The following is a 24,734-nucleotide window of genomic DNA, read 5'->3' as shown; positions in this document are numbered from 1 at the left end:
TGTGGCAGCCCTTTTTGTAGTGGCAAGAAACTGGAAACTGAGAGGATGCCCATCAGTTGGAGAATGGCTGAATAAGTTGTGGTATATGAATGTTATGAAATACTATTGTTCTGTATGAAATGATCAGCAGGATTCTATCAGAGAGGCCTGGAGAGACTTACAGGAACTGATGCTGAGTGAAATGAGCAGAACCAGGAAACCATTATACATGGCTACAAGACTATATGTTGATCAGTTTTGATGAACATAGCTCTCTTTAACAATGGGATGATTTAAACCAGTTCCAATTGTTCAATAATGAAGAGAGCCATCTACACCAAGAGAGAGGACTATGGGAACTGAATGTGGACCACAACATAGCATTTCCACTCTTTCTGTTATTGTTTGCTTACATTTTTGTTTTCCTTCTCAAGGTTTTTTTTTTCTTTCTAGATTCAATTTTGCTTGTGCAGCAAGATAACTGTATAAATATGTATACATATATTGGATTTAACATATATTTTAACATATTTAACATGTATTGAACTACCTGCCATCTAGGGGAGGGTGTGGGGGAAAGGAGGGAAAAATTTGGAACAGAAGGTTTTGCAAGGATCAATGTTGAAAAGATTACCCATGCATATGTTTTGTACATAAAAAGTTATAATAAAAAAAAATTTTTAAAAAGAAAGGTTTCCAGTAACTATTGACTCTAGGGTACATCTGTCAACTCAGTTCTGCCAATAAGTGGTTGGATAGAGGAGTTATGAAAATAATTTAAAGAAGACATTGACCAAAAATTATTTTTTTATTTGGAACACAAGGTTTTGAAAGGGAGAATGTTGGAAACTATCTTTGCATGTATTTGGAAAAATGGAATGCTATTAATGTTTTAAAATTATTTTTTTAAAATGTGAAGGCTTATCATAAGAAAGCTTGATTAAATTGGATTTGTTCTGCTTTTCTTCGGAGGGCAAAAATCAGAAATAACGTAATGATAGGCAGATATAGGCTCAATGAAAGAAGAAATCTTTATGCTTGGTAAAAACTCTGAGATAACATTACTTTAGAAAAAGGAGAAAGAGGGTGGACAAAATGAGATATAAAACTTCATGATAGAAGAGTCATGGGGTCTAATATCTGCTCTAAGACATAGATCCAAGAGGCAACTTTGCCAACAAAGGCAGATTTGGTCAAGGAAAGTCAAGGTTGACATGAAACAGAACACAAACTTCTAGGACCCACTTGTTGGGTATGTTGTAGAAGAATCATAGAATCATAATTTTAGATTTAGAGATTTTGTTAATCAATTGTGTTTGATTCTTTGTGACCCCATTTGGAGTTTTCTTGGCAAAGATATTAGAGTGGTTTGCCATTTCCTTCCCCAGCTCATTTTTCAGGTTAGGAAACTGAGGCAAACAGGATTAAATGACTTCCCTAGGGTCACACAGTATCTGTTAGATTTGAATTTAGGGAGATGAGCCTTCCTAACTCCAGACACTTTATCCACAGTGCCACCTAAATGCTTCCAGATTTAGAATTAGAAGCCATTTATTCACAACCTCTCATTTTATAGATGATAGAACCAAGAGATTCTGTCCTCAGCTGTTTTGTCTTTCCTTTCTAATAGTCTTTCCCTTCAGTTGGTGCATTAGAACCTTTGAACTTAAGTCCTTAACTCATTCATTTATTATGCTATGCTACCTCTATCTCATGATTTCCCCATAAGGGGAATAAATATTCATTGAATTGAAATTAGTAGTCACAATCCTCTCACTTTCATTCCTTTCCACAACTCCCACTATTACCTATAGATGATAAATCTCTTCCAATTTCTCTCATTCACTCTAGACTTTTAATTTCAATCAAATCCTTACTGCTATCTAAGTTATAAATTTCAGGATCATCACCATTAATTCCTCCCTTTCCCTCAATTCCCTCATCACTGACCATCTAATTTGTTGCCGTGTTCAACTAATTCTACTTCTAAAACTTCTCTCTATCCTAGTCTGAGCCCTCACCATTCTTACCAGGACTATTACAATGACTTCTTCCACTATTCTGCCTGCCTTCAATCTCTTTCCTCTATCCAACAGCCAAGCTATAATGCTGCAGCCAGATTAGATTAATCTCCCTAAAGTATATGTAGCATAGCTAGCTACATAATAACTGCTCTAATTCATTTTGTAATGTTTATGGATGCTATGACTTTTCTCATAATGTCTATAAGGATATTTACCATTTAGGATTTTTACTACAACCCTTCTTTGTGAATATAAGTGAGTTGACATTGCTTGGCATATAATTCATACATTATTAATAAAATTCATACATTTTAATAGTTTAAAGCTGGATCACCTTATAGGTTCAAGACAGCTCAGTACATGAAATAATAAAGAGCCCTAGGTGAACTTTCACCTGTTTACATTAAATTTTAGATTTTGGAGATTGTCTCAGTAGTTAAGTCATAAATTTAGGCTGTGAATGAACAATAACACCTTTCTTCTTTATTTGCCATGAAATTGTTTATAAAATAACTGCCACCGATAAGAGAGATGAGTCCTTGGGTGTTGGGAAATTTACAGATGAATATTTCACAGTGTAACCTTAATCCTCAAACCCATTGGCATGGGACTCTCCTCATTGCTGGAGAAAAATATCCTTCCCTTTCTAAAAGGCAGGACTCTTCAAGCTTCATGTCCCTCTGAGGTCTGCAATCAATGCTTCCAGTTTTTTGCTTCAAGAGGGAAGATGGAAGAGCTCAATCCAACTTCAGGTTGCTGAAGGAAAAGATTCTGGGAAGACATGAATGGACCTAGCAATTTCAATTATATCCTTATCCCCAGTTGCTACACTAGAGACTTCGGGGAGTTTCCCCAAAGATCTAGGAACATCTTACTCTACATCATCTGGTATATATATATTTCCTTACTTTGTCTGATTTCTCTTTTGCCACTGATTTGGATAAATGGGTTTTCTTGGGTAAATATTCATTGTGGAACTTTTATCCATCAACCAATCATAAGGCTCAAAGATCCCAAAGATCAAAGATCCTTGCTTCCCCATCAAGCACTGCCCTAGAATCCTGGAAAATGGGGATTCAGGGGCGGAGGGAATGATGAAATATCAATAAACATCTGATAAGGGACCTTTCCTATATAAAAAGAGAAGGTGGATATCACTACCCACCAACTGCTGTGAATTGATCTGACTTGCAGATTTGCAATGTTCGCATCTCCAGCTTGCCAGGAGGAAACTTTGGTCACCACTTAAAAAAAGTGTTCCAAAAAATTATCTCATTTGCTGGTATGGAGATGTGTTTTATATAACTGCACATGTGTGGTCTATATCAAGTTGCTTTCCTTCCAGGTGAGGAATGGGGAAGGAGGAAAGAAGAGAATTTGGCACTCAAAAATTATAGAAAATGGATGTTGAAGATTATTTTGCATGTGATTAGGGATAAATGAAATATTAATTTAAAAAAAAGGTAAATTTGGATACATGAGTTTTACATGTAGTGTTGTTTTTTTCTATTCCCATTATAGGCATAGATATACCACAAAATCACTGATTGAGAAAGGCATTTGTTATTAACTGAGAAAAATAATCTGAACAAGAGGGACTGATCATCTCTTTCAATTTTAAGAAAAATTCAACTGATCAAGAAAAGACCAATTTGGATTATATCTGGTCTCTGCTCTAAAATCTTTAATAGCTCCTCATTTAGAGACTTGAGGCTTTAAATTTTTTTATAGTAGGCTTTATTTAACAGACACAAAACAATTTTAAACAACCCCAACTTCTATAATGGTTCTCGTTATGAATTTGTTTAGATGCTATGTTGATAGAGAAGAGGTAGGTGAGGAGAAAAGAGAAAGCCTGTCTGACAAAAATGAGGTTATTACTAATGGGACCTGGGAGAGGTTATTTTTAAGGCAGGGAAGTGGGAAGGAATGTTTGTACCAACAGCAAATTCCTCAAATTGTCTTAAACATTTGTAACATGACATTAAAAAAAGAAGAAAGTCTGAATACACAATACTAGATTACATCTGTTTTAAAAAAAAAAAAAGTTTAACTTATTTTTTCAAAGTACAAAATGTTTCATAAAATAAACTGTTTAAGTTGTATTCAAAAGGAGGTAGGGAATGAGGACCTGCGGGATTCATTTTGGGAGTTCTTCAATGATGATTCGGGACACTGAATTCCATCCAGTTGAGGCATCTCCTTTGGGGTAATCTGCACAGGTACCAACCCAGACAGCAATGTCCACTAAACCAGCACTGATTCCTTCACATAGACCTTCCACTGGGGGAAAAAAAAAATTACAGTTAGAACCCTCCTGAGATTTCACAACAATTAGCTTTTCTTATTCTTTCAGCTAAATATCATGTCTGACATCAAACTTAACGCTACTTACTTAATACAGGAACTAGCATGATTTATTGATTACAAATTCATATCAAAATAAATTATCATAAATATTGGGGCATCTCTTTCTTAGCTTAAATTTTATAAATAATATTTTGGAAAATTCCCAACTTATCACCACTGTTGGAAGCAGCCTATTAAGAAAAAAAAAAATTTTATGGTAAAATTGTTAAATTCCAGGAGAAACAGAAAATCACTCCCCACAAAAAAAAAAAAAATCAATATTCCAACCAACCAGTAGACATTTATTCTATTTTTTCAAAGTGGAAGAACTTGATTTGAATTGTACTTATTTTGTTGGAACACTTTCTGATACCTGATACATGAGAAACAGAAGACAGCTTTCATGGGTTTGGGTGGGGTTAGGTTAAAGCAAAATGTTTTATTAGTGCTTCACTCATCTCAATTTTCTCACTAATACAAATTTTATATATTGCTTTCCTTTTCTGTTTGTGTGTAGCTTACAAAAACTGCTTTTTGAAAAAAATCTGTGGCAGTCACAGTTTTAGAACACGAAAGAACCATGATAAAACTGACATTCTAACTCAACTTAGTACCTCCTTTTTTTTTTTTTTTTTTTTTTTTTTTAAAGACTTCCCCTGCAAACTCCCCTATCACCACTCTTCCCCACCCCTTCCCAACATTTTATGCAGGCTGGAAGTGCAGCAGCCAGTAGACCTGATTCCATTGCAAATCAGCTTGGAAATTTTGCCCTGTTTCATTTCGGACCTGAGCCAGTTCACCTTTTCTTAGGCAGCTTAGTGATTTAGTGGCTTGGTCTGGCCCCAGACCTAATTCAGATACTTAATTGGCTTTTCCTTACTGTAGTTCAGAACTCCTGAATTCAAGCAATCCACCAGCCCAGTCTTCCTGCTATTACGGTCTATAGATTTGAAACATTATTTTTTTTAAGCCACCATTACCTTTCTAAAGCAATGTTTTAATACATACTTGAAATCATCAATGTAGTTCCTCCCTCCATCAGCAATTGGTATCTATGTCTTTTCATCCTACTTTATTTTCATAAATTGCATAAAAGCTAACTGGGATGCTGAAGGTCCTTCTTTGATTTTCTGATTTTAACTTTCCATGGATGCCAATCCAGGATTCAAGTGACTCATTTGTTCTCACTTTTTCTCAAAAGATGACCTATCACCCTTTCTGATGATGATGAGGAACCATCCTTAAGGTGAAAGCACACTTTGATGATACATTTTAATGCTACATCTTGGACACTGGTCATTGTTGACAATCCAACCAGGGTATAGCCATCATGTATCTTTGGTTGATTTACCCTTATGATTTTCTTGATGTTGTGGTATTCCAAGATATGGTGCAATTAAAAGTGTTCTTGGTTTGAAATGAGAAATACCCAACTCTTCCACTTACTACTTATATGATTTCAGGCACACTCAATATCTCAAGATGGCTCTAAAGTCACCTCTAACTCTAAATCTAAAGAAAATATTGCTGTTTTGCAACAGTGAGGAGTCTGATAAGTGAAAATGACACAATTTCTCAAAAGGGAATCAAGATGATCGCCTCCCAATTGATTCTTCATGCAGCTTATTGTCCACCTTTAACATCAATCTCAGATATATAAATTATTAACTAGATCAGTAGGTATTACTCATCCAACCAAGTCCAGTTCAAGATTCTCAATATGATATCAGAGTTACTGTGGAATGACCTGGATCCCTTATTGGAGAATCCAAGAATATTCAAATTTTTCTACTGTCTTGAAATCATCAGGAAGTTGGTCCAGAAATTCACCATCACTGTTGATAATAGCAAGTATTTCAGGCCTAAATTTCAAATATGTGAACTTGAACTGTCATGTGACTCACTATGTACTAATAATATCTAACATTTATAAGATTTGTAAGCTCTTCACATTTATTATCACATCTGATTCTTACAACCATTCATGAAATAGGGATTATTATTCCCATTTAACAGATGTGGAAACTAAGGTTGAAAGGTTAAGTAACCTGTCCTGAGGCACAAAGCTAATAAGTGACTAAGGCAGAATTCAAATTAAAGTCTTCTTGACTTCAAGTCCAGCACTCTACCACCATACCTTGCTACCTCATTATGATTCTCTGTCATATGATAATAGGATGTTAAAGCTAAAAGCTTTATGTTAATAAATATATAATAGGATGTTAAAGCTAAATCAGACATAATTTAGTCCAATCTCTTTGCTTTCCAGATGAGGAAACTTGAGCAGTTAAACAATTTGTAAAAGGTAATACAACTAGTTGGCAGAGGATACCATCCTTTTATTTCCATTAAGTCCTACTGCAATACCTCATTATGACATGAAGGTGATCATGGGTTCTTCAAGGGAGCAGAAGTTCCAGGAAGAGCCTCCCATACTGGAAGTGCCTCAAAAATCACCCTCTCCAAATGGTCTGTATGTCTGTGATGAAGGACCAGTTTGGTTACATGCAATTCATGACCAAGCATTGCCAAAGAATCTCAAAGAGAATCCTTTCCTGGTATTGGGAAAGAGTGCAATCTAAACTGCAGAAGGAAATTCTCATAGTAATGAAAACCTAGCCCTTTTGAAAGGTTTCTCATAACTCTATTCCTTTATATCAGTACTGCTGCTACCAATTAGTGCTTCTGAGCATCCACAAGAGACATCTTGTGCATCTTGAGCATCTCCCTGGAGAGAGTATCTAGTGATATATACCCTACACAGTACCCTCTCACTCTAAAGAGGCACAGTGCTCATTATATATATATATATATATATATATATATATATATATATACATATATATATATACATATATATATATATGAATTTACATACTAAAAAAAGAAACCATTGTTATTGGGTATTTTTAAAGTTGCTTTGTTACATTAATTATTTAATTTTTTCCTGATACTTTTAGAATTTGTTTCTTTTCGATCTGAAGTCCACAGCAAAAGCCAGCTATAAAATTTTAAACTATATCATTCTGATTATTTGTTCCAAAGAACTTGTATATAAAAACATATTGGCACTGAAACAGGTTTGACTAAAAGAGAAAAATGTGAAGCTATACTATGTTGTATGTTGTAGACCATTTAAAATAACTATTCAGTATAAAATACCTGAAAATATACCTGCCAAAATAGACAAAGGAACTATGTGAATCTAAACATAAATCATAAATTTATTGAATCTTCTCTTATGTTCTGCTGTGCACAAGATGATGATTTTTCTTTTCTTACTTTAAGTCTAAAATAAATAAAAACTTAAAAATAGCTTCTATTGAAAATAGCTAGAAAGCATTAAAGATTGGGCATAAAATTGATTTCAGGCAGCACTGATTAATAAAGAATAAAATTATTTTAAAAAATAAGAAACAGTGGAGAAATCATGTCATCTAATAAACATGAACTATATCTGTAAATACAAATAATATCTAGCCTCGGTTTCTGTGCATTATCTCATTTACTCAAAGGGACATATGGAAGCATAGGTTTCCAGCTAGAAAAGATCTTAGAAAGCAAGAAAGGTATATCTGCCATATACCTAGCAAAGCTTTCCAAATTGCTTTCATGCACAGAAAACCTAAAAAATTGATATAAGCCTTTGACCTAAGGAAATGATCAATTCCTTCAAACTGGATATAACCCTAAACTTGATTCAAGAGGAGAATTCAAGATTGTGTTTTCCCTTCATGCTGGCTATACTGTTTCTCCCCTTCCAAGAGCAGCAGAGACAATCAAGTTCTTATTACTGTACAATAGTAGCCCCTAGTAATCCGTTGATCAACTCTAATTGTACTATACTTGGTAGAATGCTAAAAATTATAATTTATGTTAAGTTAAAATGTCAGTTAACAACAGTCACAGAAGCATTTATTAAGCATTAACTATATGCTAGGTTTGTCAGTCAAATGCAAGTCTCTTGGGGGCAGGGGCTATTTTTTTTCTTCCATTTTTGTAGGCCCAGTTCTTAGAAGAGTACTTTGCACATATTAGGCACAGAAAGATATTTAGTAAATTGAAATGTTTGTAAATTGCCTGGAGGGCTATGCTATAACAGATTATAATAATCCATTTGTCTAACATGAGAACAAAACTTAAAAAGGAGTTTGTTAATCATCCATATCAAGAGAACAAAATAATCCAAGGAAGATCTCACAGGACATTCTCTCACATTTGTCATAGTTCTCCTACCTGAAGAAGTTCGATGAATGTTAATAGTTGAATTCATCTCTGGGCTTCCTTGATCCAAATAAATTATGGCCTCAATGGGAAGTGGTCCAGAGCATTCAGCCCCGTTGAATGTAAAATACCACCGCTGACAGCAGGCACTTTTGCATTTTAGTCGAAGTGATCCACTAAAAAGCACCCGGAGGGCACTATTAGAGCGCATCTTTGTGAATGTGCATTCCTAATGCAAAAACACAGACACTGACTTACAACCCCATTTCTCATTCTATTTCCACTCCAGAATATAGATAGGTTTTCAAAATGTGAATTGTCTTCAACCCCTCGGTCCACATTTTAAAAGCATAATTAGTCAAACTATATATTTTTATTCCCAAGAGAAATAGTATATGATAGGAAAGTAAATCTGAGTCACATTTGGCATCAATGGGACAAAACAACTGAGCTATTAACATTTGGATTAAGTTAAGCCAATAAGTATCTGTCACCTTAACTTGATTATGAATAAGAGAAAAGGTTAAACTTAGTTATAGGATCATAAATCTAGAACTAGAAAAGACCTAAGAGATTATTTAGTCCAACAGCTGAATTTTAAACATTAGGAAAATGACTTTGAATTTTGCCACATATGTAGCAATAGATATTTAAATGCAAATAACTAAACACAATACATATATACATGTGTATATACACATACACCTGTGTGAAGACCGAGTTAGTTCCCTGTATACCTTAGAATCAGCCAGAGTCAGGATAAGCAAAAGTCCTTGGTCTTTATTCTTGACCTTTAGGGGTAGAAGTGAATTGAATGGAAGCAGAATCTCCAGACCTTCCTTCTCCTCATCTACCGCCAATGTGACTCTGGGTAGCCTTACTCCACCCCCTAGTCCCACCTACAATCCTCTGTATACATCAATCATCAAGACAGCAGAGGATAGTGGGAAGGGCCATTTTTCAAGCTTATGCTAATAGAGTATTGTCCAATTGGTAATTAGCCTTAAGTGCTCAGTTGTCCGACCCCAGTGCATCAATTCAAGAGTTTCAGCCCTTTACACACATGCATATGCCTATGTGTGTGCATATGCATGTATAATGCCTGAATATGTGTGTATCTACACTTGTGCATGCATGCGTGCATCTATAGCATATACATGTTTATGTGTATTTTATCAATATGTAAATCTATATATGTATTTGAATGTATAATAATTATATATTGTTCTGTATTATAATATAATTGCTTTATATTATAATAAATGATATACTATAGAAAGAGAGCAATAAATACAGTTGTATAAATACATAACAACATTTAGACTAGATTTTAAATTTTTTTAGAAAAAGATTTGCATCTTTGTACCCTTAGAACCTAACATAGATGACCTTGCATAACAGATCCTAAAAATAAATGTAAATTAAATCTAAAGAAACCCAGAAGCTTTGGATAGGCTACAAATAATCAACTCATTCATTAGTGCTGAGTATTTAAATACATAGGCATTTATTTTAATAGAACACTTTTCTGGAAACTGAATTATGACCTATTTTTTATAGTTGAAAACTGGAGCTAAGTTTGTTTTAACTTAGATTAAAGTTGTCAATATGTCCTCAGCTACTAAAACTATAAGATACATGTTACTTTGATATTCAGCTCTATATCTTTGCATTGTAAAGAATATAGGCCATTGCTTAATATGGAAATATAGCAAAATTTTAGGGCAGGATCAATTAGGTGACCACCTTAAATGAGGAAAATTTTAACACATATTAACATTTAACAAAATTCTACCAGAGGTTAAATTCATAAAAATTATGGCTGATACCCATATAAACCTAATCAGAAACTTACCCTTAATCAAATATTGGGGGTGAGGAATGAAATTAAAAGTTTTTACCCTGAGAAGTATTAATTGGAATTATAACTCAGATTTGTAAGCCCCACACTCTATTCTATCTCCACATTCACATGGACTATTTCTAAAGCAGATTTAATTAATTAGCTAGACTGAATCTTTGATCAAAATGCATGTACATGGCTGTTATTTTAAATACAAATATGATAAAGAAATATAATTTCAATAGTTTACACTATTACTCTTGTCTTCTTTAAATTTGGTCAAGCTTTTGTAACAATCCATTTTAAATGAAGTCCATTGCTGTGACTGACCTATTGAACATGCTTTTAATGAAGCTTCTACATTCACTATTACTACTTTTAATCTAAACATTTTTTTTTTAAATTTAAACAAGATTTATTTAAAGAACAAAATGTTTAACTTGAAGGGAAAACTATCTAGAATCAATTTTTATAGTAATTTATCCCTATTGAAATACAGAGATTACCCTACATATAACAGCTACATAAAAAAAAGTTGTAAAGTCATTCTTTAACCTGAATATTTTTAGACACTATAGGTAAAATAGCAAGGTGATATGTTGGTCTGATAATATCTTTTATAAAATTGGTTTTGAATTATGACCTATTTTTTATAGTTGGAAACTGGAGCCAAGTTTGTTTTAACTTAGATTAAAATTGTCAGGATATCTGCTCTTGAATTTTAAATCTTGAGATGACTTTGGGCCATATGTAGGAAATCTAACCAGAAACTTAACACTCAAACTTTGCAATCTTGATATTTCAGCTTGGAAAAATTCTTAAATTTACTTACTGCAATTTTCCCAAGATCTATTCCATAGTTAAGTGCACTCCATGAACACTGTTTATAGTTAGGTGACCAGGTCTCTTCAAAAGTTTCTCTCAGACATTCACCCTTTTCACCTTTGAATCCATCTCGACCTGGGATTCCAGGAGTACCTGGGATGCCATTGGCTCCAGGATTTCCATCTCTGCCAGGCACTCCAGCAGGTCCTTGAATGCACATTCCATTATACTAGGGAGAGAAAGAGAAAGAAGGGGAAAAACCACCACAGCGTAGTTTAATTATAATGTAAAGATATATTCTGCTTAGGAAAACAGCACTTGAGAATTTTTTATATGACACTTCTGTCAACAAAACTCTATATAAGAAAACACGGACAAAATTTTCTTGAAATAATATAACATGACTTTAATAAAAGTAGCATTTACTTCGTGCTGACCAATAATAATTCAGATTATTGCTTTTAAAATTTAATTTTCTGAATTACTAAAAAAATTGGTACTACCATTTTATATCAGTTATACCACTATGATCAAAGAGGAAATAAATGTTTCCTTTTATATTATGATGAACACCGAAAACTACCAGCCTTTCTGTCATCTGGGCTTGCAACACCTAAAATTTTTGATTTCTTACTCCCTCATCTCAGAGATCCAATTGGACACCAAGTCTCACTAAATCTACCTCCAAAAGATCATCTATATTCTCCTGCCATCTCCCTCATCTCCTCCCTGGACAAGCTTCTAATTAAAACTTTCAGCTTCCAATTTTCTCCCGTTCCAATCTTCCTCAGAATTGCCAAAATAAATTTCATAAAGCACATGTTTGTTCATTTCAACTCTGCTAAAGAAACTTCAGTGGCTCCCTACTAGTACAAAGATAAAATACCATCTCACCAGCTTAGTATTTGAAGCCTTTCACAATGTTGATGTTACATGAGGTCCCAGATCTGTTCACAATACTCTATTTTTGTGTACTTTATATTCCAATCTAACTAATCTACTGGTTATCTCTTGTAGTTGGGCTCTTATCTTTCATCTCCCTGCCTTTGTCAGACTATCTCTTGGACCAGGAATTCATTCCTTCCTCATCTCCACTTCATAGAATCCTAGGCTTCTGTTAAGGATCAGTTTTATATGTCACTCTGTGCCAGAATCCTTTCCCTCCTTTTCTGTTATCTCAAATAAGCTTGTGATAGGTATGTAAATGGTTTGGTCCGCCTGCAGTAGAATGTAAGCTTGTTGAAAGCAGGAACTGCTTTTTATTTTTTTAATTTTGTTTGTATCTCCAGCATTATAAATGGACCTTGCAAATAATAGTTGCTTAATAAATTTTTATTAGATTAAATATGCTTCAAATCTCACTATTTAGAAACAGGATTTAGTAAGATCATCAAGGGTCAGAGATGATTATCCATATGAAGTTTTCCAGTAAGCTTAATGTTTATCTTTCCAGTGTGCTTCACTGACATTAAAAGAACCTTCTCCCTCTAGAACTGAATTTCCTCATGATTGGGAACAATGCTATTTTATCAGAAAAGGTAGAGTAGGAAAGAGAAAGACAGAGAAAAAGAGACAGAGAAATGGATAGGTAGATAGAGATAGATGCATACTTATCGAAGGAATGTGAAAGTGAGTTAATACATGAAAAAGTGTTTTGAGAACTTGGATGAAAAGACTGAGATCTATTTAAATTTGATTTTTATTCTAAAATATTAGTCAAATATATAGACTATTGGGGTTTGCTTTTGAATGGGACAGAAGTAGAGAGACCAAAATGGTTTATTTGGGTATTTTCTCTTGTATTATTATCATCACTAAAGCTTACCTCTCCTATTCTTCATCCACACCATGTCCTCCAGTCCCTCAACCCTTTAGTTCTTTCCCAGGCTATCATGCTAGCACGACCTACATTTTCCTTCTCAGTCCTTGGTGAAACAGTTCAAGTCTCTTGAATGCCTTGACTCTTTATTTTATCACTGCTTTAGCCTTATCAACCTCAGACTCAGATCACTCTCAGATCAGTCAGTCAACTTTGCTCCTACACATGTTCAGGCAAACAAAGTTGGGTCAAATCATGAAACCATGCTTAATGAGTCCACTAAAAATTTATATTACAGAACTCATCGGGGCTCTCGTTGCTGAAAGGCAATCCTTTTAAATCTCTCTAACTCGACTCATTATCCCACTGACCATAATGATGCTTCCAAATCTTTTTTTAATCTTTCCTCAAACCAAGAGAGGATTTCCCCCTATCATATTTTGAATAAAAAACTAAGGACGTTCAACAAGAGCTTCCTCTTCTCTCCTTCTTCCATTTTACATGATAATGTAAGTTGCCTTCTTTCACTCTTTCCTACCTTACCCTAACTCACATTAAGAGGTCACCCTTCTCTTTATCAAGGCAAATTCCTCTATGTGAACAAATGATCCCATTCTATCCCTGCTTTTCCAGAATATTGTCCCCTATATCACCCCCAGTTTCTCACTTATCTTCAATCTCTCCCTGTTTATTTTTCTGTTGCTTACAAATATGTCTATATCTCTGTCATCTCCAAAAATCTCATTTAATTCATCCATCCTCACTAGCTTACATTCCACACCTTTCCTCCTTTTTTATAGCTAAGCTCCTTGAGAAGGTCATCTAGAATGACTCTATCACTTCCTTTCCCCACACTCTTATTTTCCAACTTCATCATTCAAACAATTGCTCTCTCCAAAGTTACCTTTCTCTTACAACTGCCTAATCTAAGACTCTTAATCCTCCTTTACTGATCTTTAGGAAGTCATGCCTTCCAACAATAGTGTCCCCCAGGCCTCTATCCTGGGCCTTCTCTCTTTGAACTGTTTTACTTGATGTTTTCATCAGCTCTCTTGGATTTAATTATCAAATGTTCTTATCCAGTCCTATCTTTTTTACTGGCCTCCAGTCTCAAATCTCCAACTCTCTATTAAACATATTGAACTGGGTGACTCATAGACATCTTAAATGCTCCATGTCTAAAATTGAATTCTTTATCTTTCTCCCTAAACTTTTCCCCCTCCCAAATTTCTCTATTACTGGTAATAGCACCACCATCTTCCCAGTCACTCAGATTTACAACTTCAGTATTATTTTCAATCTTTACTTTCTCTCATTCTTTATATACAATCTGTTGTCAATTTGTCAATTTTGCTTCTGCAATAACTCTCGTATGTGTTCTCTTCTCCCTTTTAAACTACTACTGCTCTAGTGCAGACACTCTTACTTAGATTATTACAACAGCTTGCTGGTTGGTCTGCTTGCCACAAGTATCTTCTTACTCCATTTGGCTGTCAAAGTGGTCTTTCTAAAGCACAGGTCTGACCAATGAATCCTCCCATTCAATAAATTCCATTGGTTCTTTATCATTTCTAGGATCAAATATAAACTCTTCTGTTTGTTGTTCTCTCTAACCTTTTCAGTTTTCTTATACCTTACTCCCTTCTTCCCCTATATAATATATAACCCAATGACACTAGCTTCTTTGCTATTTCTTGGACAAAACACATCATCTCCCAGTTTTGAATATTTCTACTGGCTGTCACTCTTTCATGGAATAGTCTCCCTCTTATCTTAGTTCCCTGACTTACCTGGACACCTTCAAGTGTCAGCTAAAATTCCATCTTTGACAGGAATCGTTTCCCAATCTCCCTTAATTCTAGTGTCTTTCCTCTATTGATTATAATTTATCCTTTTTCGTTAAACTTTAAAGCTACATATAATTATACATTCTTTATATCCTATTTGTTATCATTTATAGCTATATATGTGTGTGTTAATTATGGGTATATGATTATATATCTTTTATATACCATTTGTTTTCTTTTATAGCCTTTTTATTTAATTGTTTGCCATTTTCTTCCCCATTGGACTTGACAGCAGACATAATATTTTGTCCTTTTGTTGTATTCCCAGTATTTAGTACAATGTACTTGGCCAATTGTAGTTATTTAATAAATGCTTATTAACTGACTGATGATGAGGTTTCCAGTTAGAGTTCTGAACTATTAGACTTTGCTTTTCTGCATTAGATCTCCTTCCTTCAGTATTTTGTTTTCAACCATCCTCCCTTTAAGATCAGCATTCCTGAAACAGCTAGTCATTTTAGTTATGTCTGACTATTCATATTGGGGGTTTTCTTGGCAAACATACTGCAGTGGTTTGCCATTTCCTTCTTCAGCTCATTTTATGGATAAGGAAACTGAGGTGAATAGGGTTAAGTGCTTTGCCCAAGGTAACTCTGCTAATGCCTTAGATCGGATTTGAATTAAAGTTTTTCTGACTCTAGGTCCAGTGTTCTTTCCATTGCATCATCTAGCTGTCATTGCATTATAGTTTCGTCCGTATTATTTTTATTTTCATCTGGACTCTTCCTAGGAATATAACGTTCCTCAGCTGAGCTTCTCTTCTTCTAAATCTGCTCCTGATCACTGACCCCTAAAAAAAAAATACAACAGGAATGCCATGTGACCAAACTACATCTCTTACTCATAGTCTCTCAATGTCCCTGTGGAATCAAGTAAAAACTTCTGTCCTCAAATGACCCAATTCACCTCATTCTCTACTAGTCATTTTTCCTCGGCTCCATCCAGGCCAACACTACCCATTCCCACCTCTGAATCTTAACTTAAGCTATTTTTTTTTAGTTTCTATATGAAGCAAAGTTAGATCTTTTCTCTGGATTCCAAAACAAAGACACCACCAGGGGGCAGACCTTGCTGAAAGTGTGAAAGGAACATTTTGAAAGATAATATGCAAGGAATTTTAAAAGATTCAGTTAAAGTAAATCCTGTTCTCTTAGTCTGCAGCTGATCTCAAATGTAAAGCTTTTCTTTTTTTTTTTCTTTTTTAAGTGGCTTTTAGAATATGTTTATTAGCAAAGTAGTAATATCAACAAAACATCACAACTATAAAAACAATTATGCACATCTTATCCTCAATAAAACCAATCAAATAAGGTTGCAGTCATTTAAAAAGTAATGGAAATCAGCCTCCCTCAAAAAGCAAATGAAACATTCTTATGTAACCAGTAAACAAATTAATATAACTAATAAAGAAAATAACACAAATTTGAAAACTCTGGATTTAATATTTTTTAAAGTATTTTTATCAATCAGCTCATCAATATCTCTTCCTCTAATCTTTATTCTATTCAATATCTAGCTGGATTTCTTTAACAACCATCATGACTCTCACTTGACCACACCATAACCCTTTCGGCCTGCCAGTCTTCCAAAGTGATGACCGCATGAAATGGCAACATTAATTGAATTTGAGTTTATTAACATTTGTCATGAGAAGTCAAAAGATAGGGATCTTATAAACATTTGGCAGACATTTTGAATAACCATAAGCATATGGCCACTAGCATCTCCAAAACACCTTGTGTAATTGTCTCCAAAATTTTTTCAATTCAATTCTATATCTCTATCAATGTTATTTCTCATATACTATTTTCCTAAGCCTAGAACTGAACTCATAACTGATTTTTATTGTCTTTATGTTATTGGCCCTTAAATGGTCCAATCCCTTGCAATCCATATTATTGATGTCCATAGGCCATGTAGGCTTTATCACCATGTAGGCTTTATCACTTCTCATATTTAGATCCACATTTGATCCCATTCAATCTATAGCTGAACCAACCCAACTTATAGGAATAGCCATTCTCTCAATACCAAAACCCATGATAGCCCTCATTTCCTCTATCTACCCTTATATCAATTCTATAGGTTATCCATCCTCTCAATACTTGTGTTCATGTACACTATTTCAAGGGAATCTTTTTGCTATATTCCTGACCCCGTTCCTTCTAGAGTGTTTACCATTCAGTTCATGACAAGACCCATTCTCTCCATTTTAGACCCTATTCTGTCCATTCTGTGCTTTTCATGGCCCAGGCTAGAAGCCCTTTTTTTTCATACCAGCACCATTTATGCAGTCAATTTCAGGGTCCATTCCCTTGATTCCAGAACCACTGCTCTGCTACCCCCCACTCCTCTCAGAAGAGTTTCTCAAAAAGTGTAAGCCATTTCCATTTCATTTCAAGCAAAGTTTCTCTCAAATCTTCCGGCCATTACACAATCCATACTACTCATTTGGTCCATGTTCAGGATAGATCCAAACTGACTCATGCCATTACAAATAAAGGGACGTTCCAAGTGTCTATTTCAAATTCCATGCCTTTCATTTCCATTCCTGCAGGTCACACTTTGTCTTTCTTATGTCTTTTTTTTTTTTAGACAATTGGCATCAAGAGAAATTTCTTCTGGTTCTAGTTCTATACCAATGCTATCAAATCTATGAAAGAGTTACTAAAGGTACTCCAGGAAAAAAAAAAAGTCCCCTTTTGGCAAGTTCCTCTAATTCATTTTCATGAATTCTGTTCTGTAAAACAAAAGTTGATTGTTGCATATTAAATTTCAATTAAGTTGTTCAAAAGAAACAGTGTTGATTGCATGATTTTTCCTATTTTCATCTTCAAGAATGTCTATTCTAAATACATCAGCTGCACAGAATATTTTCTTCAATTTATTCTAGCCAACTTTGTAATTCAGATTTGTCACATACACTGTGCTTCCAAGTCTTTTTTTGTCTTTAATAAGTGATTAACCTTATTTAAGATAGTGGGTGGGATATTAATTATTCCTGGATCAACTGGTTCCATAATTATACCACCAGTTGTAGATATCAACTTTTGTCTTACTCGCTAGGTCTCTTCATCATTAGGATTTTCTTTGGCTTTCAGAGGTACTCCACTCAGAGCTTACTTGGCCAAAACTTTACTGCTTTTTTCATGCTTTCTCCATCTTGAATTTAACATTATAAAGAAAAACAACTTTGAAATACTTGAGAACTTTAATGAAGACAATGAGCAACAATGATTCCAGATGACTGAAGATGAAGCATTTTATTTGCCACTTCACAGAAAACTGATGGATTCAAGATCCAGAATGAGACATACATCACTAAACATAGCTAGCTGATCAGGAATTTGATTTGCTTGGCTATGCATATTTCTTACAAGGATTCAATTTTTCTGTTTTGGTTCAGTGACAGGGGATATGGAAAGGAAATAAAACAAGTATATGTTAGTTGAACTAAGTTTAATTTAATCAAAATTATCTTTTTCTTAAAAAAAGAGAAAACTTAGGGACAGCTAGGTGGTGAGGTGAATAGACCACCGGTCCTGGACTCAGTAGAATCAAATCTAGCTTCAGATCCTTAATATTTTACTAACTGTGTGACCCTGGGCAAGGCACTTAACCCCAGTTGCCTCACAAAATACATAAATAAATAATAAAAAGAGAATGTATGCTGGAGTGTTTACAATAGCTTTTTCAACCTGGTGACTATGGCAAAAGGACTGTACTTAGGAGAGGATTTAAAGAATAACTAAATGTTAAAATTAGAAAGAATCTCAGACAATATCTAGTTTAATCATATCAGTGCTGGGGAAAGAATCAAATGCCAGAGGCTTAAATAATGATAGCTGGCATTTATACAAAGCTTAATATCTTGTAATATACTACTACCTATCACACATCTTCTCATTTAAGCCTCATCATAGTCCAATGAGGGAAGTATTAAAAGTATTGTGGTCCACGTGTCACAGACAAGCTAACTGAGCTACTGGACTTTTGTCCAGAAATCACAAAGTGATTTGCTTTAATCAGATACAACTAATGTAAGCACTAGACAAATTAAGAGACTTCTAGAGTTGAAAGTCTGAAAACTTGAAATTCATGGATAAGGATTTGGATCTGTGATTTCATTAGCATAGGGTAATGACTCTCTCTACTATAATTTTTAAGTGATTTTTTTCCCTTGACCTTTACTTTTTTCCCCCAGATCTGTTTTTTCATCAATATATGAATAGGCTTTGATGGGGAGAAGAGAGGTTTGGCAGTGTGAAGGAAAGAAGAGTAGGGAAACTTTCTTGCACTGAAATGCTTGATTTGACAAGTTCCATAACTAAAGACTGTATTATGCAATGTGACTTTACCTGGCTGAAATGAACCTCTCATCTTTTCTGCAATTTAAGGTCTTAGAGAGTTAGATGTGTCAAATATTCATGCAGTTTACAACATTCCCAAGTGTAGCTTGAACCAGATTAAACTATCATTGGGAAATATTTAACAAAATAAAAATATAATATAACATAGATAAAGTTATTTTGTAGGTTTTTAAAGTTATGTTTGGTGTCAAGGATCCTCATGGAAGCTTAAATGGCTCTTGTTTCTATTTGCATTTGATGCCTAATTTGACCTAGAGCAGATTCATAAACTTTTTCGGCTTGATACCCCTTTCTGCCTGAGAAATTTTTATGTGACCCTGAGTATAAAGGTATATTAAATGAGTATACAAAAGCAAACATTTGCTGATAATAAATCATAATTTTGCAACCTTCACATTCAGTTACAAGACTCAATATGGGGTTACAATTCACAGTTTAATAAGCTTTGTTTTAGAGAATTAATAGTGACTTTAAAAGAATCAGATCGATGGAAGTGGATATCTTTGACAAAGAGAACATCTAACTCAGTTCCAATTGATCAATGATGGACAGAAGCAGCTACACTCAGAGAAGGAACACTGGGAAATCAGTGTAAACTGTTTACATTTTTGTCTTTCTTCCCAAGTTATTTTTACCTTTTGAATCCAAGTCTCCCTATGCAACAAGAGAACTGTATGGTTCTGCACACATATATTGTATCTAGGATATACTATAACATATTTAACATGTATAAGACTGCCTGCCATTTAGGGGAGGGGGTGGAAGGAGGGAAGGGAAAAGTCGGAACAGAAGTCAGTGGAAGGGATAATGTAAAAAATTGCCCAAGCATATGTTCTGTCAATAAAAAGTTATAATTTAAAAAAAAAATCAGATATCCAGTATGCTTCAAAAATAGGGGTCTTCCTGGTTTCAAAGTCAACTCTCAATCTATAATACCACACTGCACTGCACATGGTATACACACATATACTCTGTGTATAAGTACATATATACATATATATACACACACAAATATATAACATATCTATATTGCTATTTATACAGTGCTTTAAGAGTTAAAAATGCTTTCATGTATAGTACCTTAATTAAATGTTCTTAACAGCTTTGTGAAGTAAATATTATTATTACCACCCATTTTACAGATGAGAAAACAAGGCTTATAGAGTTTAAGGGGCTTGCTAAATCTCATAGTTTGTAAGTGTCCAAGGTAGAATAATATTAGTTAACAATTACATAGCACTATAAGACTTGAAAATTGCTTTACACACATTATTTTATTTGATTCTCATAACCCTGTGAAGTTGTTGTTTTTCAGTTATTTCAGTTATGTCTAACTCTTCATGACCCTATTTGGGATTATCTTGTCAAAGACACTGCAGTGGTTTGCCATTTCCTTCTTTAACTCACTTTAAAGATGAAGAAACTGAGTTAAGTGATAAAAAATATAGATGAGAAAAATAAGTGACTTTCCCAGAGTCATATGGCTAATAAGCATCTGAGGCTGTATTCGAACTCAAGTCTTCCTGACTCTAGGCCCAATGCTGTTCAATTTAGCTGTGAAGTAGGTACTATTATTATTATTACCCCTACTTTACAGATGGGCAAACTGAATCTGAGAGAGCTGAAGTGACATGCCTAAAGTCAAAAAAGGCAGTATCTGGGGCAGGATTTGAACTCAGGTCTTCCTGACCCTCCCCCCTCCCCAGTCCAGAACTGCTTCACTATCCCTTGCTACAGAGTAAGCACATTATTACTAACTAAATAAACATATTCATCATTGTGTCTGTAATACTTAAAAGATTTTGTGATTTCCATGATGTGGGTTCTCCCTGCACCCACAAAGACTAAAACCCCATTCAGGTGAGTGGTTTTATTGAGTTGCTACTTCCAAAAAATTCATCTTCTCTTCTCCTCCTGCCACAGCCAGTGACCAGTCTGGTGATGAATCTTTGCATTCAGCTAATCCATGTACTGAAGGCCTTAGGGGGTTAGTAGGATTTCCAGAGCATGGACTCTGCTCAATTTCTTTGTGATTTATTTTTTCCCTGACCTTTATTTTACTCCCCTCCCCTCCAGACTTGTTCTTTCATCATTGTCGAAATCAGGTTTTGAATGAGGAGAAAAGAGACTCAGAATTCTGAAGGGAAAGAGAAAATGGAATGGAGAATTGGAAGGGCAGGAAACTTTCTTGCACTGAAATCCTTGATTTGTCCAGTTCCCCTAACTAAGGACAGGATCATGCAACGTGTCCTTACTTGAGTGAATTGAATCTCTCTGCCAGTAGAAAAGAATAACAATCTACAAAACCCATGTTGTCTAACTTCCTTTGTAATTTGAAGACTAGGAGAGAAGATTCCCCACGGATCATCCACATGGAGAGTAGGAGCTGCAATTTTCTTCTTTTGGTGACCACAGCAATGGTCAGCAAGAGTTCAGTGTAAGGGAGGAGGGAGAAATCAGGTTTCTAAATGTTAACAGGCAAATTTTGCTCTATTTGAACCATAGTTATATGTGCAGCCTTTCCAGTCACATTAATGCTATTGACTGAAATTCCCAACCCCCTCCCCTGCCCCCTTGTTTTTACTAGACTGGGAATAAATGGGGTAAGGAGAGAATTGTGCTGGGAGCTGGTGATACAAAGATGAGAAAGGACACTATCTCTGCTTACAATAAGCTCATATTTTCCTTGGTAAAAATACAACTGGACATACAGATAAGCACAAAACAAAGACAAAGTAATTTCAAGAAAAAATAACTCCCATTGAAATTCAGGAGAAGCCCTCAAGAGAGCCCGGGAAAAAAAGGCTTTCTTCCTTAAACCACTTTCCTTCTAAAAATAAACAAAGTCTTAATAGAAACCAGAAGCAGAAAGAGGAAAACTGCCTTACCATACAACATTTTTTCTGACACAGCCTCCAGGGTCAAGGAGATAAGTCTAAGGTCAGAGGATTACTTCATGCATAATTTCTTAGTCTCATAGGATTTATATTTTTCTAGATAAACTACTCTAGCCCTTTTGTTTTACAAATGAGGAAACTGAGGTCAGTTTTAAATTGATTTGTCTAGAGGCGCATAGTTACTGAAGAGCAACGTTGGGCGTTGAATCAAAGTCCTTGGACTCCAAATCCTCTTAAAATCTCTTCGGGTAACTAACAAAGCTTTTAGTGGTTACCCATAGGGAGCGCCAACAAAGTTCTCCATTGCATCGTCCAGGCATAGAACTAAACCTTGTGGCTTGAAGCCCCTAGGACTAAAATTTGCAAAGGGCTAATATGCAGGAATCACCAAAGTTCTCCAAGGTCATCACCACTCCAAGATTTCTCCATCTTCAAGTTAATTCCCTCTCCAGAATCCCAAGCCCGAAAGCACATGTCCTTCCTTCCACGTAGACAGACAGTGGACGACCCTTCCCCCCTCTCAAATTAAGTAAGCAGGCAGACATACACAGAGATGGGCAAGCAGACAAACATATATACATAGATGAGGCAGCGGGGCAGATAGACAGACACACCCAAACATCTGTAGCTTTTGATCATCTCTCCAGCCTCAGCGACCCGAACTCCCTCTCCAGTTTTGCCAATATCGCCCTGTTTGCCCGACACAGCCGAGGCCAGTCTCCATCTATTCCCTAGTCTCCTGCGATTCCAACTAGCCTTTATTCCCCAACTCCCTGGGCCCGCAGCCTTCCCACGGGACGGATGGGGCAGACTGGATAGCACAGGATGGGACCGGACGGGGTGGACTGAACCGAACGGGATGAGACGGGCTCACCAGGTCCACTACCTCCCTGGGGCGGAGCTGCGATTTCTGCTTTCCTTTGGGGTTCTCCGTGCCGCCCAAAGGCGCGGGCCACAGCAGCAGCAGAAGGAGCTGCAGGAGGCAGAGGTGCAGCCGGACAGAAGCGGAGGCAGCAGCCGGGTTGCAGGAGCGCATGGTCACGCCGAATGAGCGGCTGAAAGACTCGGCTGAGCTCTGGCCCGTTAGGAAGAGGGGGTGGGAGGCAGCTGAATTGGTCAGTGTCTGGCCCCAACGCTCTCTGTTGCCGCGGCTGTCTCCGGCTGCATCAATGCGCCTTTCACACGCGCGCCCTCCCTGCGGACACCAGGAATTTCCATCCTGTGAGAGGCTGGGAGCCCGCTGCCCGCCCCACCACCGCCCGGCCCCCAGAGCCTGGCCGCGGGGCGGGCCGAGACAGCTGGGGACCCGCCTCTTTGGCTCGCGCCTAGGAGCCCCTTCCTGCTGCTAGAAAGCAGACAGACCCTCGGGAGAAGAGAGAGGATAAGAGAACTTTGTAGAGGGGGGAGGTGAAATTTATGGAGAGGGTCAGACACAGCGCAGGGAAGGAAGCTTAAGATCACAGACTTCGAGCTGGAAGGGACTTTTCAAGGCAGCTATTTTTCACCCCTTCATTTTAATGATAAAGCATTGAGGCCCTGGGACGTTGAATAACTTGCCCAAACTTACACATGTATTAAGTAGCAGATTTAAATTCAAATTTTCTGGTTCCAAATCCAGCGCTCTTCCTGCGGCAGCTCAGCAAAACCGGCACCAGAGGCTGGTAAAGGAATTCAGGGATAAAAAGTTTGCATAGATGATATCCTCAGGCAGGAAAGGTAACTGAAAAGGGGATAGCTATGGCCTTAGATAATACTATAAGGGACCATTTATTAGATCTTCCACCCTGCCTCCAGGATTTTCATTGAAGATGGGTGAAGTGGAGGGGGAAAAGGGAAGAGGAGGAAGAAGGAGATAGAGAGGGGGGTTGAGGGAGAGAGAAAAGGGGGAGGGAGGGAGGAGGAGGAAGGAAGAAGAAGGGAAGGAGGGAGGGAGAGAGCCAGAGATAGAGACAGAAACTTACAGAGATGGGTTGGAGAATGTTCTTAAGAGCCATGGGATATCTTAGAAGCTACAGCTATAGAAGAAAAATTAAGAACCTGAATGAAATGTACAGTGAGAGTCCAAATGAGACAATGTATGTGAAGCATTGTGCAAATCTGAAAGCACTATATAAATTCTAGTAGTCACCAACTATGTTAGTAGGCAAATCAATGAACAGCTCTCAACCTCAATCACCTCTTTTGTAAAACTGAGGATAATAATAGCATCTACTTCCTAGAGTTCTTGTGAGGATCAAATGAAAAATATAAACAAAGTGCTTTTTAAGCCCTAAATTGCTATATGAATACTTGTTATTATTTTTGTACCCCTTTCCTCTGAACTGAGTTACTCATTTGTCCACCTTTCCACTAAGAAAAGTAATAATGTCAGCTTCTTCTAGATCTAGTTCCTGAATCTAAGCTAACTTTATCCAGAATTATTGAATATCAGCATTGGAAAGAATGAACCTTAAGCAATCATCTAAACCATTGTACGATTAAAACCTTGGGAAGTTGAGGCTTATCCAAGTTCATGCTGCTAATTTAAGGTAAGACCCTCATGTCAATATCCTTTCAA

At 36.1% G+C, this 24,734-nt stretch overlaps 1 protein-coding gene across 1 annotated transcript; it reads right to left on the bottom strand.

Annotated features, from left to right (window-relative positions):
* Window positions 1-1,490: 1,490 nt before the first annotated feature.
* On the bottom strand, window positions 1,491-23,401 carry CTHRC1 (collagen triple helix repeat containing 1). The gene is made up of 4 exons (XM_003760312.3): window positions 23,052-23,401; window positions 11,252-11,473; window positions 8,589-8,805; window positions 1,491-4,286 (listed from the first exon to the last, which is right to left on the bottom strand). The coding sequence occupies exons 1-4, from the start codon at window positions 23,211-23,213 to the stop codon at window positions 4,144-4,146; spliced, it is 744 nt and encodes a 247-aa protein (XP_003760360.1). The 5' UTR covers window positions 23,214-23,401; the 3' UTR covers window positions 1,491-4,143.
* Window positions 23,402-24,734: the final 1,333 nt, after the last annotated feature.

This window comes from Sarcophilus harrisii, chromosome 1 (assembly GCF_902635505.1).
Source record: "Sarcophilus harrisii chromosome 1, mSarHar1.11, whole genome shotgun sequence".
NCBI lineage: Eukaryota > Metazoa > Chordata > Mammalia > Dasyuromorphia > Dasyuridae > Sarcophilus > Sarcophilus harrisii.
The sequence above is the reverse complement of the archived record's forward strand: the minus strand, read 5'-3'. Positions and strand labels throughout refer to the sequence as shown.

Excerpts from the sequence above, each read along its gene's own strand:
- CTHRC1 (XM_003760312.3), bottom strand. The coding sequence starts at position 23,213 with ATGCGCTCCTGCAACCCGGCTGCTGCCTCCGCTTCTGTCCGGCTGCAC. Across the intron at positions 11,474-23,051 it reads CCAGGGAGGTAGTGGACCTG|TATAATGGAATGTGCATTCA; the intron begins GTGAGCCCGTCT and ends TTCTCTCCCTAG. Across the intron at positions 8,806-11,251 it reads TAGATCTTGGGAAAATTGCA|GAATGCACATTCACAAAGAT; the intron begins GTAAGTAAATTT and ends TTTTTGCATTAG.